Raw genomic sequence first — 17,626 nt, 5'->3', positions numbered from 1 at the left:
GCTATGTCATGGTCATGTGGGTATACGCTATGTCATGGTCATGTGGGTATATATTCGATGTCATGGTCATGTGGGTATACGCTATGTCATGGTCATGTGGGTATACGCCATGTCATGGTCATGTGGGTATACGCCATGTCATGGTCATGTGGGTATATACGCCATGTCATGGTCATGTGTCTATATACGCCATGTCATGGTCATGTCATGGTCATGTGGGTATATACGCCATGTCATGGTCATGTGGGTATATACGCCATGTCATGGTCATGTGGGTATATACGCCATGTCATGGTCATGTGGGTATATACGCCATGTCATGTGGTATATACGCCATGTCATATATACGCCATGTCATGTGGGTATATACGCCATGTCATGGTCATGTGGGTATATACGCTATGTCATGGTCATGTGGGTATATACGCCGTGTCATGGTCATGTGGGTATATACGCTATGTCATGGTCCATGGTCATGTTGATTGTAAGTCATAAAAACAAGAATAGCCCATATTGAAATGCCTGTTACATCAATTATTCTATGTATTTTAGTAGTGTACACAAGCTGCTAGGCAGTGATGGTAAGGGGACTCTCAATGGCTCATAAACGCAAACGATCTTGTCCATGTAATGTAAGATGACAAGAGTCGGCAACTAGTCAGCCCCACCACCTATAGATTTGTCTTGATTGTGGGGTGACTTTTAGAAATGAATTCTTATAGCATAAACATTTTCAAACCCCCTGCACTTGGGAAACATACCCCCCCGCAGGAATTTCTTTCTTCAAGCTGTATTTTAAAGGGATGGTTCACCCCACTTTGTAGAAAAGGCTCTCATTTGCAATATACTTTTTAGGGAACTGTCCCTTTTAATTGCACTTTTTTTTGTTAACTTTGCCTTTAACTGCAGACACTTCTGAGCCATCACAATGTATGTTAATATAGGCTTTTGGGCACTGGATACCTCTATACGTCTCTATGCTTTTTATTGTTTGGATTTGTGTGTGTTTTGTATTGTTGGTATTGCTACACTGCTAGAGCTAGACATCTGCGATAACATCTGCAAAATATGTGTACACGGCCAATAACATTTGATTTGATTTTGCTCTGAGCGCACCTGCAACCAATTCCCTTATTAAATACCTGAGTTCCCTTTGTCTTTAGTTCAGTACCAAAGATCCCATGCCTCTTGAAAATACTCTCCAGCGTTTATCCCTTTTCGTTTCTATTATCTGTGCATCCAATACCCAACGTGAGTAACCCGCAATATTGTTTCCATTTTACTTTCTTGTTTCATGTGTGAATGTATGAGCATTTAATGATGCGCTGTCGTATCAGTAGTGGTAGACTGTTGAGTTGTTGCAGCATGTTGCATATGGACATTAATAATTCAGATATTTTGTATATCCTTCAAAGATTGATGATACTGACATGGAAATAATGGGTATGATAATTATGTTCATGTTTATTCTTTATATGAAATTTCCTAACGCAAATGTTTAGCTTTCTATGTTGTGTTTATTATTTTTAGCACACAAGTCAATAATGAATTATGATTTATTGGAGAAAATAAACGGGAGCTGCAGCTCTCTAAACCGAAACCCCACGTCTCTCCCCCCATCCTTGTCCTCTAACCGGAACACCTGTATCAGCTCCTTACAGTTAAGTCCTTTAGCAGACGCTCTTATCCAGATTGATTTACAGGAGCAATTAGGGTTCAGTGACTTAATCAAGGGCACATCAACAGTTCAAGGCTTCTTCGCTCACCCATGTCAACAACCAACATCAGAATAGGCAACCTGCCTTTAACATTGTTTTTATTACATTTTTGGCACAATTCTTTCATCTCTCAATGTTCAGATTTGATGCATTTAGCTGTTGAAATTCAAAATGTTGACCCTGGGAATGGATCCCCCCTTATAGCTCAGTGGGCTAAGCCTACAATGTCCTCAAATCCTAGAAACTCCCCTGCTGTGACCTGCATTCCACCAATTGCTGTAGAGTAGCCTTGTTTGACCATCCTGATATCCGGAGCTGACACTCTGTCACAAGGATTCAGTGATGCTAACGCTTTTACGTTTGTTTTGTGCAAAGCCCCTCCGCTGCAATAGTTCAATCAAAGGAGGCCCAGACTGGTGGAGGTGAAATGAGAGCGCAGTGGTCAGGATGGTGGATTAGGCTAGCCGAAGAGGAGAGATTTGTGAGGGTAGAAAAGTATAGAAGAGGACGATTTACATTTAAGTTTTTTATTTAGAAACAAAACAAAGAAGCAAAGTATAGTGCTTGTGGTTTATAAGATAGCATCTCCAGTCAAACAGTTACAATGTCATTGACACTACAAGAGGAACTCTACAGCAGTTTATGGCATAAAAGTGGCACATGTGATCATCTCTGTACGTAAAGTGGTGTTATTATTACACAGGACCACTTTAAGTAGAATAACCATCTTCTCTGACAGGGAATAATGTCAACCCTCCTCAACCCCAAGTCATTGTTATGACATGAGCGTTAGGATTCAAACAATGGGTCAACGTCATTCAAACCTGTGGGCAAGATTTACAAGTCAAAATCCTTACATTTAGGATTATAAAAGAAACAAATAATTCACACAATACAAAAGCACATGGCGTCGATTTAACGCTTGACATCAATGACATCGCAAAGCACTTCCCCTTGAATAACTGTCATGCAGTATTCATAAACTCTACAATGAAATCATTATTTGACCAGGTTTTTATCCATACATTTTCTCCAGATCCACAGGACTCTGGTTTCTCCAGATCCATTAGTAGGAACAGATGTGAGTGAAAGAAGAACAGTTTAGTTCATTTAGTTCAGACAGCAACACAAAGTAGCCAAAGCCAATTAATGAGTTACAATCTAGCCGTCACAGCTATCATATCAGAAACAAAAATTCAAAGAAATTACATTGTTTTCCATAGGTCAATAAACATTCATAGGTAATTATACATTGCAAATACAGTACGTCTTTGTATACTTCAAATGTACATTTTCTGTTGAGATATAAGTACAGAATGTACACTCTTGTAAACATCGACAGTGGCTTGGGTCAAAGAAATTAAAAGTTTACATTTGTGCGAGTGTAAATGTACTACGTTGTAGTTGGGTAGGAATCTCAGGTCTTCCTGTGTTCTCTGGATAAGGTTCGGGCCCTGGCCCTTGCTACGGGCCTCTGGGCATCTCAGAGGAGCGCTACAGAGTACTAATCCTGAACCAGCAGGAGGCAGCTGACACCTGTAGAGTGGCTCAAACGTCTTGACTGCAACACTGCAGAAACACTGGAGGGGCGTGGGGAGTGTAAATCCACATGAAGATTCATATAATTCATGTGAGAGTTTTCCTATCAACTCTCCGTTGATTGTGTACATGAGTGTATGCAAGCACATGTGCATTGTGTATTTGAGACCTATTTACCTTTAAGCCAATGAATTGATCCTTAGGTCAATCAATCACATAACAGAACACACCCCAGTCTGCATGGTGTGCCCATTCCTATTGGTCGCCCTGTCAATGGCATCACAGCTGAAACAGACAGCAAAAAGCAAAGCCTTAAGAACCACAGATTTTACACTTTGGACATAACTCAACAACCCCCCCCTCTCCCCAGAATGACATATATCCCCCTCCCCTCAGTCCACTTGGACTCACCTCTTAGCTGCCTCGAATGAGGAACAATTCTCTGCGTTACATGTCTCCATAACGACCGGCGTGTGCTTGGGCTCGCTGTGACTGGCTCTCAGGCCCCGGCACTGCACCTCCGGAGGGGTCACTGGGATTGGGGGGTTGCCATTGGTGTCCTTGGCGGTGATGTTGTTGACGCCCTGCTGAGTATTCTGGGAGTTGCAGGGGATAGGTGGGAGAGGGGCATCAGGGTCGGCGTGGGCCAACTGCAGCTTCTTCATGCGGTTGATGGCTGCCGTGGCGTTGAAGGCTTGCTGTAACAAACACACAGGAAGATTAGGATTCATATATTTTTTAATGAATAATCATGTTTTGATGATAATAATAATAGTAACTTAAGTATGATAGCATATTGTATGTAGCCCTATGACATGTTGCTCACCCTCCATTTGGACTTGGCAAAGTTCTTCTGGATCTGCATGCTGACTGATTCATAGATGTCCTGATCCCTCGCTGTCTTCCCAATGATCCTGCAACAGGAAATGACATTGTTAGAGCCACCAGGAACAAAGAATAAACAAGAAATAGTGGGATCCCCAGACACTGATCTTAGATCGGTTTTCTATTTTCCCCCTGAGGGTAGGGTGGACTGATCCTGGATCTGTGTGTGACTCACCAGGGGTGTCTGAGGGCCTGTTCTGTGCTGAAACGTTTCTTAGGGTGCTTCTGCATCATGTTCCGGATGAAGTCCTTCGCTATGGAAACAGAGACAGACAAACGTCAACAACTGACAGGGAACTTTCAGCATATATGTAGTAAAAAGAAGTATTCTAGCACTGAGAGGACTTATGAATAACTTTACTATGTAGTTATGGTACTCGTTCTGTGTTCATACCCTTGTCGTAGGGGTGGTGGTATGTCTTACCTGACTCTGAGATGTTATCCCAGAAGGGCGAGTGGAAAGCGTAGTCGGCCCTCATGATCTTAGAGAACAGACGTGTCTCGTTGTCCTCAAAGAACGGAGGATAGCCGCACAGCCTGGTAAATGCAGAGGGAACACGGTTATCACAGAGTTATCACAATAACTTTCCCCAAACGTTATATAGAAATACCATCTCACAATGCAGTCATCCTAATACTATGAAGAGGTTGAGAAGAGGTGCTGGCGGATATAGATCTAGAAGTCCTAGATAGGTACTCACAGGATGTATGTGATGACTCCTATGGACCAGCAGTCCACTGCCTTGCTGTAGGGTTTCTGAGCCAGAACTTCAGGGGCTGTAGAAGTTCAAATATGCACAGGATTAGATACCATGCTAGTCTTTTCTATCTGTGCAATAAAGCTTTACACTATTTCAATGACCAAACAACTAACACACGGTTGGCGCACGCACACACACACACCAACATATCCTGGCGTGCCGCAGGCCGTGGACATCACTCCGTGGTCGGACATCTTGGACAGGCCGAAGTCACTGATCATGATCTTGGAGTTCTCATCTGAGTTGAAGTATAGTAGGTTCTCTGGCTGCACACACAGAGGGAAAGAGAATCAAAAAGCATCAGAGAAACTATTCTCCCAACATAATATATAATAGTGTTGTGTGTGTGTGTAAAATATGTCTGGAATATTGTATTTGTTTCAATGTATTTGATTTAAGTCAGTTAAGAACAAAATCTTATTTACAATGACAGCCTACACCGGCCAAACCCAAACCAGGACGACGCTGGGCCAATTGTGCGCCGCCCTATGGGACTCCCAATCATAGCCGGATGTGAGACAGCCTGGATATTACACGTGTGTGTGTGTGTGTGTGTGTTTACATTGACTGTGTGTGTGTGTGTAACATACCTTGAGGTCCCTGTGCACTATGCTGTTCTCGTGAAGGTAGTTGACAGCCTCCAGCACTTGGTGAACCAGACAGCTGGCATCCTTCTCTGTGTACACCCCCCGATCTATGATACGGTCAAACAGTTCCCCACCAGACACCCTAGGAAAGAAACACACACACATCAGAATCTCCACCACTATATTCAGCATCAGCCTTTAGTCTTCATTAGACTCTCCTAATACAGCAGGTTTTGTAAAACAGCAACATTTCTCTGTATGTTCATAAATGCATTTAGTATATGTAGAGGTAACGGTGCCCACTCACAGCTGCATGACAAGGTAGTAGTGTGTCCGAGTTTCATAGAAGTCTTCCAATCCAACCACATTGTCGTGCCTTATCCTGAGAGGAAGAGGAAGAGATTTGTGATGTTGTTCATTCAGGTGTGAGTGAGAGTGTGTGTGTGTGTGTGTACGTACTTCTTCAGCACAGTGATCTCGTTCTCTAGCTTGCTACAGCTGAGGTGTTTTTTCTTCAGACACTTCAGGGCATAGAGGTTTCCAGTCTTCTTTTCTCTCACCAGATACACCTCGGAGAACGAACCCCTATGCACACAGACAGAGAAACGGTTATAAGGCTATGTCCACTATCCAACCCATATGGGTTTGAGCTCTATCGTCAATGAACCTCTTCGGGTTCCATAAACTTGCAGATTTCTGAGCTTAACTACAGTTAACAATTCTAGTCTCTAATCCAGGGGTGTCAAACTCCTTCAGCGGGGGGCTGAGTGTCTGCTGGTTTTTGCTATTCTGTTCAATGTGTGTCCAATTAAGACCTAGACAACCAGGTGAGGGGAGTTCCTAACTAATTTCATGACCGTAAGTGCAAAGGAGGAGCGAAAACCCACAGACACTTGAAGGAAAGAGTTAGACACCTGTGCTCTAATCAAATGAAATACTGCTCAAATTAAACCAATAAGCTCTGAGGACGAAGTTGAACAGCTCGAAAACAACCCTGAAAAATGAACCTCATTCCACAGATATTTGGATAGGTGTAACCAAGATGGCGGAAGCGCTCATACACTCTTTGGAAGGCTACAGTGCTGGAAGGCCACCACCAAGCCTCACTCTCCTGGCTCATAGCTGCACACGGCTAGGAACAAGACGAATGAGTGAGAAAAAAAACATCAGAATTAGGCTGCCGGTCTAAACAGGGCTATAGAAGCTTCAGGTATGGCCTGTGCTCCTGAGGCCTGTGAATAGTAGCAGGGCAATACAGGAGGATGAGTGCTCAAGCCTTTTCCATTACCCAGCCTGAAGCTCAGGACAGGTGGCCCAGAGAAGAGACCCCTGAGATGATTGATTGATTGATTACTTGATTTAATTGATTGGATAATTAAAAGTAATAGCCTGCTCCAGCTGCAGACAACGTTACATAACACAGAAATTCTCAAGAACTAAAACACAATGAATCCCGGAGGCTTATTTCCATCGTCCATTGTGTCTGCTTGTCTCTGTCCGATCTTGCACAGTCAACCCTGGATGAACCCTGAGAAGACCGGGGGGGGGCCAAGTGTTCATGTGTGGGAGGGAGCCAAGATTATCCTAAACCTCATAAAATGTATCCGATCTCCCATCTGCTGACTGCCCTGTTTGAGGGAGACCAAGGTGTGGGTAATCCTCTTGTTTGGCAGACAACCATATTCCAACACCTGTGATACTGATGCAATAAGTGCGCCCTGTGCCCAAAGACATCACTGTCTGGTAGAGACAGACATACAGATGGAGACACAATGTCCACCAGGCCTGGGTTCCAATACCGCAGTATTTGTTTTCTTTCAAATAGTTTGATTGTGCTTCCCACTTCGCTTCCTCCCTCTCATCTGGCACTCCTGGCAGACTTGGTCAAACACTCAAAGTATTTTGAAAGAAAAGCATACTATTTGAACCCAGGTCTGATGAACACACACATATACAGATACTCAATGTAGCACACAAACTCACGCACCCCAGCAGGCACACAGTCGCACTCATTCCCTCACACCTCACCTCGTGCAAATGCACACTGTCAACACACAATGCCAGGCCCTTAATCCTTTAATTGAGCAGTGATAGGCTGTGCCCGCTCTGTAATGACATCATTGCTCACCTGCCTGGCTCACACTTTTCTCAACCTCAGCCTCTCTCATGTATTATGCTGTAAGCTGCTTGAGGAGAGGGTTGAGGAGGTGAGGAGGAGGCTCAGACAACAGGTAGGCCAGGGACAACAGACAGACCCCTCTCACTCTGCAGATATCAGCGTTGTGTGGGCAGTAAAACATTTCTAATGGATTTCACAAAGAACAACTCCTTTCATAAAGCTCTCATATACTGTGCATAGAACCACTGTGCATAGACCCACTGTGCATAGACCCACTGTGCATAGACCCACTGTGCATAGACCTACTGTGCATAGACCCACTGTGCATAGACCTACTGTGTATAGACCTACTGTGCATAGACCCACTGTGCATAGACCTACAAAACACACATACACCCACACATGCACACAACCACACTCTAGCACACATGTGCTCAGACCAACATGCTCACACTCACATGTGAACACTCTCAGGCTCACACACACATTATCATAAATGTACGTACACATGAACACACGTATACACATTGGTCAACCAATTTTCCAAAATGTGCCATGTCCTGTCCCCTTTTGGATGCTGTTGCTACTTCATTTAAACTCAAAACTTTCCAAGAAAGGTTCAATCTTTAAGGTGAGAGAGACTGTATTGTGTGAGCGCCAAGTGTTCCCTTGATAAACATGACCTGCCCTGACCTGGGTCCTGATAATCTGATAATCTGGGTAGAACATTCCAGGATTATAGTGCCAAACTAGGATCCTTCTCTGGGCACAGGTAAAGTAGATATCCTGGAGATGCACTTAATCCTGTAATAATGGCTCTTTAGTCGGAGATAAGAAGCTGACAAGAGCTGCTACTCAGCAACAAAGGCCCAGTGAAAACAACCAAGCACAAAATGGCTGCCATCGGATGAAGCGAGTTATCTTCAAAAGTAAAAGTGCTTTGAATTACACCTCCAGGCAGTCATTTAAACGGACAAAGTACTTACGATCCCAGCGCTTTTTTGAATTCGAACACATCTCTGATATTGTTGATGACTTTCTTCCAACTGCAGGTTATTTCTTTGCGACCCATGGTGGCTCTGTCGTCACAGCCGGCACCTGGAACAGCGACAGACAAGCAGTTTTACTCTGCAGAACACTGGACTGTCTTACATGTATGTACATTCCTTTTCAAAAGACAACCCTCACCACACATAAAGAAGCCCAACATGACCAAACACTTTGGGACAGAGTTTCTCATATGGTGGGTGGAGACCAACCCACTGGTAGGTCACAGCCATTTCCTCTTGGGTCATGTCTTAGGACTAATATGGCTAGACACATCATTTGGATACAAGAACGTTTGAAAGGCTTCAAGTAGCTCACAAAGCAACAACAACAACAAAATTGGGGGACCACAGCTTTGGTGGAGATGTCGGTTAACTACTGCCATCTTGTAAGCTCCCCATTTTACTTATATAAAAGCTTGCATGTTCAGTATGAGGTCATTAATTATTGGCCTAAGCTCGTTTGTACCCATCACTTACAGAAGGCCCAAAGAGGTGTAGGATTAGTGCTGTAATGCCTATTGATGGTTACTCTTTCCACCCTCTCCCTCCCCTCGCTCTCTCTCTCCTTCCTGTGCCAATTCAGCATGCAGATTACTGCTGATTCCCTGACAAACCCCCAAAACTGGGTTGTTTTATTATACTGACCTTCACAAGAGGCCATTGTTGTGCCTCAAAACTCTCTCCAAGTTGGTTCTGCTTCTTTTTTTAAACCAATCAGCATCTGAATTTTAAAAAGAAGTACCCCAAACCCCCCTGAGTGATCTCACAATGTCATAGATAGAGCATAGAATATAATTAAGCAATAGGACAAGAGGGGGTGTTGTATATGGCCAATATACCATGGCTAAGGGCTGTCTTATGCACAACACAACGCGACGCAGATACAGACATTAGCCGTGGTATATTGGCCATATACCACAAACACCCGAAGTGCCTTATGGCTATTATCAACTGGTTACCAACGTAATTAGAATCAGTATTTTTTGGGTCATACTTGTGGTAATCGATCTGATGTACCATGGCTTTCAGCTATTCAGCATTCAGCGCTCGAACCACCCGGTTTATAACGATGATTATAAACTGGATGGTTCGAGCCCTGAAAGCTGATTGGCTGACAGCCATGGTATGTCAGACCATATACCACGGGTATGACAAAACATTTATTTTTACTGCTCTAATTACGTTGGTAACCAGTTTATTATAGCAATAAGGCACATGGGGGTTTGTGGTATATGGCCAATATACCATGGCTAAGGGCTGCTTCCAGGTACTCTGCATTGCGTCGTGCATAAGAACTCTTATCCATGGTATATTGGCCATATACCACACCCCTTCATGGCTTATTGCTAAATTAAATACTAATGTCAGTGGATACCTCAGCCAAAATACATAAAACGTGTTGATAGAATATGGTAGACTTCCATTTGGGGTAATGCATACATTGTGTTGTCATGTGTCCATTCAATGAGGATTTCTTGTAAGCTTTGTCCAGTTTAAAATGATTGAATCGATAAAACAACGTATTTTCCAGGTCATTCCTAACGTCCAGTAGCACCGTGGGAAAAATCCGGGTGATTCATCCGATTGCACACATGATTCAAACGGTCCTCAGAACTGTGCGTAAAATGTTCCCGACTGCCTTTGACGCATGGATAGTTTAGGTGGAAATGTCGAAGATCATGACCATATTAAACTACAGTCAATTGTTCATTACTTGAAGCCAGAGATGGCGCAGCATTTCAATTATATAACATGCTCTATTTTTTAAGAAATTGAAAAAAAAAATTGTTTCTCTTTTAATAATGTAGCTTAAACTAAGCACCGAAAAACACTGACACAGTACACACTTAGATCTAAATAACTAAATAGAAACGTGAATGGGCATTTTTTTCTTACCTTATCTACAGAGAAGGAGCAAGAGTGCACTTGTTGAGGTATCTCGATAGACCTACTAGTTTCTTCACTGCAGACATGGAGACCGCGGAGCGTCCAGGGGCGTGGTCTGCCCTCCCCATCATTAATCAGACTAGCAAAAGCAAAAGAGTCCCACTTTTAATATTGTAAAAAATATTTATGACTTTGTATTATGATTTAGAACACTATTTTCTTACATCATTTAAGCTAGAAACGTCATTCAAACTTTAAAACGTGCAGACTGGTCAGGAATAGTGTGCTTGTATTCAACTTTTAATAAAATATCTACCTTTTTGAACTATTAAGCTTTTTAATCTCCTGAAAAAACGCTCAACCATTTTCATGGGATTTCTTCAACATTCTAAAAGGTCCCATTGTTAAGCCGATGTTACACTGGAGGCAATTTATGGGTTGCTCAGTGTGTCACCACCCAGAAATAGCCTGCAACTTAGTTGCATTGCATCGCAAGAGATAGAAATCAATCCTATTTCACGGAATTGACTGTATGCAATGTCCAATCAGTAAGCAGAAAAAAGTTTACATGACTCGACATCAGTGGAGGCTTCTTAGGGGAGGATGGCTCATAATAATGTTTGTGACCGAGTGAATGGAATGGCATCAAACTATGTGTTTGCTACCATTCCACCCATTCCGGTCGAGCCATTACCACGAGCCTGTCATCCCCAATTAAGGTGTCACCAACCCCCTGTGCTCGTCATATAGTTCTGTTCAGAACTCCAACACAGTTGTCATGGTTAATGTACATGGTCTGGCAGTCAATAAATATGATTTTAAAAGTAAACCCAGACCTTTCTGTGTCTCAACTGAAATTGTCCAACATGAACTGCACTAGCTAGCTAGCTTAGCTCGTTGCTACCGTGGTAAATCCTGGTTGGCAAATAGGCAACCCAGGCCTTTCTCTGTCCAGTTTCAACTGAAATTGTCCAACATGAACTGCACTAGCTAGCTAAGCTTGTCACTATCTTGGTAAAACATGGTTGGAAACTAGGCAATATTTTGGCTAGCTAGCGAAAATGTACAGCCAACATTTATATTATGTCTATGTTGATGCTATTACAATTACTAAACATTTGGATAAACAATTCATTTCTGAAACCATGATATGATGTATGACATGATTGGGTGTTGCATGCAATTTCAATAGTGCTTGCATTGCTTCTTGTAATAGTAAAGTTGCTTGAGATGATGTCACTTGTATCTGCAACAGACATTGAGTCAAAATTGCTTCATGTGACACAGGCTTAAAAAACTAATGACTTCCCACATTCGATTCACCGTAAACAAAGTAACGTTTGACACATCAGCTACTCTGATCACTTTCCCAACAAGTCAGACAATAACTCGGGAGTGTATGAAATCTTTACTTCTCTGCTTTTCTGATCTAAAATTAGAACACTTCTTACACAACCACACAATCATTTTAAAGAGCTCAAGCAAGTCCCACAATATTTCTTCATGGAAAATTACCATCTATAGGTGTCACTTGCTTTCAATGTCCCTCACATCCTGCACAGTTTATTGGCAATAGTGCAGTGCCAGTGGACACTGACCTAGGTTACTGTATAGGAAAACAAACCCACAGCTGCAAGGTTCACATGCTTTGCTTTGTTTTTAGATGGCCTCATTGGGAACCTATGGCAAGACTATTTCACTCATTGAACAACTACATAATTGCAGAGATGTCTGTGATTTCACATAAAGCCTGCAATGCATTACTTTAAATAAGTATATATGAGTGCTGCTTGTAATGTTCTATCATCTATTTACAGTATTTTACACTCAATGGTTGATAATATCTAATCTTTCTGATATACGTTATGTGTGTAATATGTTTTTATGTCAATTATTGCCATGCAGAATGCATTAAACCTGTCCTGGGGGCTTTCAATGCATCAAACTGTTTCATAATATATGTACCCAACTGCAGGTGCACAATTTTTGCTGGGTATATAATCTACAGCCTAAGCATGATGCCATCAAGCCAACAGGACACATGATTAGGCAACCTACGGCTGAATATCACTCTGTAGGCTATTCATAAATAAATCCAACCCTGTCTCCTCCCTCTGATATGAAAGCTGTACTTGTCCTGGTTCACACCCAGCTGCAAGCATTCACTCTTATGTAGCATTGGCCACAGTGTGTGTGTGTGTGTGTGTGTGTGTGTGGCAGTCTGGAGGGGGTTTGTGTGCCACCTTTCACTCAATGCATTACAACATACTGTGAGCGATTATTCAGTGTTGTGTGATGGTTGGTTGTGTCTACAAACCTAATTCTGTAGTATTCTAATTCTAGAACATACATGTTTTATAAGGCTCACACTTATAAAACACTGGACACAGTAAACTAAAGCCTGATGAAGAAGAGCTTAGGAGCAGTGCAGCCCTGTAACTGATGAATAGAGGGTGCTAGTACTTTCTCTATTATCTCACCATCCACTGCTGCTGTGTACCTTGTATACGGTTAGTTACTTCTGCAGTGGGAGCGGTCACATCCTCTCCATATGAGACATATGATTATCTCTACCTTAGTATACCATACTAGGTGCATGTAGACTTGTGCCTAACATATTTCTCATGTACATACATTCAATCAATGTGAATTTCCTCACCACAATGATGATGACTGTAAGGACAGACGCTGGGAGACGAGAAGCAAGTGCAGGGAGTGAATATTTAATGAATAAACAAACAAGAAACAAACAGTGTTTGGACAAGGAACACATAACGACATTAATGCTGACTCGGGAAAGAAACAGAGGAAGTGACAGATATAGGGGAGGTAATTAATAACGTGATGGAGTGCAGGTTAGTCCGATGAAGCGTTGATGTGCGTAACGATGGTGACAGGTGTGCGTAATGTTGAGCGGCCTGGCGGCCTCGTGCACCAGAGGCAAAACGGGAGCAGATGTGACAGTACCCCCCCCCTCTAGGGGCGCCACCTGGCGTCCTACCTGGGCGAGCCGGCCCGAGGCGCGGGAGCCCGACGAGCCGGCCGAGGCGCGGGCTCTGGGCTCCCGATATAGGGGAGGTAAATAATAACGTGATGGAGTCCAGGTGAGTCCGATTAAGCACTGATGCGCGTAATGATGGTGACAGGTGTGCATAATGATGAGCGGCCTGGCGGCCTCGAGCGCCAGAGAGGGGGAGCGGGGGCAGACATGACAATGACAGACAAAGGGCATCAAAGGAGGGGTATTAATTCGGTACAGGACATATGCATGCATAGTGTGACTGCAACTGCATTCTCTAACATGTTTCATCCATGACACATACATCTACACTAGGTTCAGTGTTCAAATTGGGAGATTGCGGGGCTGCTGGCCACTCCCATTTGCATTTCAAATACCAACGTGTGCAGCACTAATAGGGAGTGAAAATATTAAAGTCATCCCAACCCACTATTCTTAGGGCAATGGTCAAAACAGGATATGGTTAGGCACAAAAAGTCCATGTTAAATTAGAAGTCAGCTTTGGATATAGTTCAATTGAGGTTTTAGCAGCCTCAGAATGTCCCTGCTCTTCCGGAAAGAAGGCGGTGCTAGGTTAGTCTTAGATGCCCTCTGACTTAATTTAGCCTAATTTCAGCAGCAGTGGCTGGATGCACCGGATACAGCACTGGACCTTTTGTCATTCAATGGCTGCCAGGATATTGATAGCCACACTTAGCAGATTAGCGACACAGCCAACCAGCTAATGCAGTAAGTGATGCGCTCACCATGGTGCTATTAGCAGGGATCGTATCATTGTTAGATTTCCTGCTTTACTGCATAAAGACCATGAGCTGCAGTGCCAGAACCAACATGATCTTACGAACTCACTGGAGTGGACATAATATTTTCAGGAGACGGTGGTTAGGTGTGCAGGGGTTGGGTGAGAGAGCCTGCATAGCGTCTTCTATAACTAATATTCTATTTATGTATGCATGTCAGTCGTTGTGGCTGAGAGAGGTGGTGGGGTTTCAGAGTATACGGCTCATGGTCCAGTAATCATATATATTAGATATGTGATCCTATATTATCTCCATATAGGGAGCGGTTAACAAGGAGGGTTAAGGGAGGGTTGAAGAGGTTTGGTTTGTGTGGCGACGAGAATTGTCTGCTCTTAACGGTCCTATATGTTCGTTATGGAAAAAACAAGTATATACAGTGCCTAGTGAAAGTCTACACACCCCTTGCAGTTTTCACATGTTGCTGCCTTATTATTAAATGTAAAATGGGATTCAATTTGATTTGTATTCACACCTATCTGCACAACCTCCTCTACATTCTCAAAGTGAAAGAACAATGATAGACACTTGTATTAATAAAAACATTTTATGAAGATGTCTTAATGTTGTGAAACACTCTGTATTTTCAAGTACATACTAATATAAGGGTGAAACATTATGTATGTATAACAGTACCAGTCAAAAGTTTGGGCACACCTACTCATTCAAGTGTTTTTCTTTATTTTTACTATTTTCTACAGTGTAGAATAATACTGAGACGTCAAAACTATGAAATAACACATACGGAATCATGTAGTAACCAAAAAAGTGTTAAACAAATCAAAACATATTTTAGATTCTTCAAAGTAGCCACCCTTTGCCTTGATGACAGCTTTGCACACTCTTGGCATTCTCTCAACCAGCTTCATGAGGTAGTCACCTGGAATGCTTTTCCAACAGTCTTGAAGGAGTTCCCACATATGCTGAGGACTATGCATGATGCTTTTCCCTCACTCTGCGGTCCAACTCATCCCAAACCATGTCAATTGGGTTGAGGTCAGATGATTGTGGAGGCCAGGTCATCTGATGCAGCACTCCATCACTCTCCTCCTTGGTCAAATAGCCCTTACACAGCCTGGAGGTGTGTTTTGGGTCATTGTCCTATTGAAAAACAAATGATAGGCCCACTAAGCACTAACGAGATGGGATGGCATATCACTGCAGAATTCTGTGGTAGCCATGCTGGTAAAGTGTGCCTTGAAAGTCTAAATAAATCACAGGCAGTGTCACCAGCAAAGGACCCCCACACCTCCTCCTCCATGCTTCACTGTGGGAACCACACATGCGGAGATCATCCGTTCACCTACTCTGCGTCTCACTAAGACACAGCGGTTGGAACCAAAAATCTCTAATTTGGACCAAAGGACAGATTTCCACCGGTCTAATGTCCATTGCTCGTGTTTCTTGGCCCAAGCAAGTCTCTTCTTCTTATTGGTGTCTTTTAGTAGTGGTTTCTTTGCAGCAATTTCACCATTAAGGCCTGATTCACACAGTCTCCTCTGAACAGTTGATGTTGAGATGTGTTTGTTACTTGAATTCTGTGAAGCATTTATTTGGGCTGCAATCAGAGGTGCAGTTCATTGCAGATTTCTGAGGCTGGTAACTAATGAACTTCTCCTCTGCAGCAGAGGTAACTCTGGGTCTTCCTTTCCTGTGGCGGTCCTCATGAGATCCAGTTTCATCATAGTGCTTGATGGTGTTTGCGATTGCACTTGAAGAAACTTTCAAAGTTCTTGACATTTTCCGGCTTGACTGACCTTCATGTCTTAAAGTAATGATGGATTGTCCTTTCTCTTTGCTTATTTGAGCTGTTTATGCCATAATATGGACTTGGTCTTTTACCAAATAGGGATATCTTCTGTATACCAACCCTACCTTGTCACAAAACAACTGATTGGCTCAAATGCATTAAGGAAAGAAATTCCACAAATTAAACTTTTAACAAGGCACACCTGTTAATTGAAATGATTTCCAGGTGACTACATCATGAAGCTGGTTGAGAGAATACCTAGCGTGTGCAAAGCTGTCATCATTCCTACTAATTAGTGATAATAGCCAGGGTCAACCAGCATGAAGCTTTGTCTATCTCTGACGGTCATCTGAATAACATGAGCATCTGGACTTAGGGAGACACTGAGTATTCCAGTGTCATTTGAGAGAGAAAACAGGACCCTTAACAATGTGCGCACTGCTTTAATATTCAGACACTGATTTGGAACGTGGGAAACATAATAAGCAAAAGACAAAGAGTTTTCATTCACTCATCCCTGTCGCACCGGCTGGTGCATATTGCAGAAACAAAGGCTCTGCACTTTTGTCTGGCCATATTTTCCAACGTGCCCCAGCTCTGCTGATGGTGCCTTGGGCCCACCCCAAAGACAAATAAAGAGTTTGATACGAGCTTGACCGTTTGAGTCTGGACAGCACAGGACGTGCCAAGTTCCTCAGTGTCCACATCACTAAGGATCTATCGTGATCCAAAGACACCAACACAGTCGTGAAGAGGGCACAACACCTCTTCCCCCTCAGGAGGCTGAAAAGAATTGGCATGGGCCTTCAGATCCTCAAAAAGCTCTACAGCTGCACCATTGCGAGCATTTTTGACCGGCTGCATCACCGCTTGGTATGGCAACTGCTTGGCACCCAACCGCAAGGTGTTACAGAAGGCCCATTACATAATTTCAATAAGCATTTTTCTACGGCTGGCCATGCTTTCCACCTAGCTACTCCTATCCCGGTCAACAGCACTGCACCCCCAACAGCAACTCGCCCAAGCCTTCCCCATTTCTCCTTCTCCCAAATCCGTTCAGCTGATGTTCTGAAAGAGCTGCAAAATCTGGACCCCTACAAATCAGCCGGGCTAGACAATCTGGACCCTTTCTTTCTAAAATGATCTGCCGAAATTGTTGCCACCCCTATTACTAGCCTGTTCAACCTCTCTTTCGTGTCGTCTGAGATTCCCAAAGATTGGAAAGCAGCTGCGGTCATCCCCCTCTTCAAAGGGGGGGACACTCTTGACCCAAACTGCTACAGACCTATATCTATCCTACCATGCCTTTCTAAGGTCTTTGAAAGCCAAGTTAACAAACAGATTACCGACCATTTCGAAACTCACCATACCTTCTCTGCTATGCAATCTGGTTTCAGAGCTGGTCATGGGTGCACCTCAGCCACGCTCAAGGTCCTAAACGATATCTTAACCGCCATCGATAAGAAACATTACTGTGCAGCCGTATTCATTGATCTGACCAAGGCTTTCGACTCT

The 17,626-nt window shown here is 43.2% G+C and overlaps 1 protein-coding gene across 4 annotated transcripts; it reads right to left on the bottom strand.

Moving 5' to 3' along the window:
* Positions 1-2,229: 2,229 nt before the first annotated feature.
* On the bottom strand, positions 2,230-11,058 carry LOC112244848 (calcium/calmodulin-dependent protein kinase type 1D-like). Of its 4 annotated transcripts, XM_024412672.2 has the most exons (15): positions 10,862-11,056; positions 10,555-10,684; positions 9,304-9,379; positions 8,596-8,707; positions 5,950-6,075; positions 5,798-5,872; positions 5,494-5,632; positions 5,046-5,169; positions 4,844-4,919; positions 4,567-4,679; positions 4,318-4,396; positions 4,084-4,171; positions 3,669-3,955; positions 3,435-3,542; positions 2,230-3,298 (listed from the first exon to the last, which is right to left on the bottom strand). In XM_024412672.2, exons 3-14 carry the CDS (start codon positions 9,317-9,319, stop codon positions 3,470-3,472), a joined length of 1,308 nt encoding a protein of 435 aa, XP_024268440.1. In that variant the 5' UTR covers positions 9,320-9,379; positions 10,555-10,684; positions 10,862-11,056; the 3' UTR covers positions 2,230-3,298; positions 3,435-3,469. The 4 variants fall into 4 exon arrangements, with proteins under 4 accessions (XP_024268440.1, XP_042155553.1, XP_024268442.1 ...); XM_042299619.1 differs by having other exon boundaries at positions 2,230-3,542; positions 10,862-11,058; XM_024412674.2 differs by lacking the exon at positions 9,304-9,379 and having other exon boundaries at positions 10,862-11,044.
* Positions 11,059-17,626: the final 6,568 nt, after the last annotated feature.

The sequence above is a fragment of the Oncorhynchus tshawytscha genome, linkage group LG02, assembly GCF_018296145.1.
Source record: "Oncorhynchus tshawytscha isolate Ot180627B linkage group LG02, Otsh_v2.0, whole genome shotgun sequence".
In the NCBI taxonomy this organism is placed as follows: Eukaryota; Metazoa; Chordata; class Actinopteri; order Salmoniformes; family Salmonidae; genus Oncorhynchus; species Oncorhynchus tshawytscha.
Note: the sequence above shows the minus strand (reverse complement) of the source record. Positions and strands in the feature narration are given on the sequence as shown.

Excerpts from the sequence above, each read along its gene's own strand:
- LOC112244848 (XM_042299619.1), bottom strand. Across the intron at positions 4,172-4,317 it reads CAGGCCCTCAGACACCCCTG|GATCATTGGGAAGACAGCGA; the intron begins GTGAGTCACACA and ends TTCCTGTTGCAG. Across the intron at positions 3,956-4,083 it reads TTGCCAAGTCCAAATGGAGG|CAAGCCTTCAACGCCACGGC; the intron begins GTGAGCAACATG and ends TGTTTGTTACAG.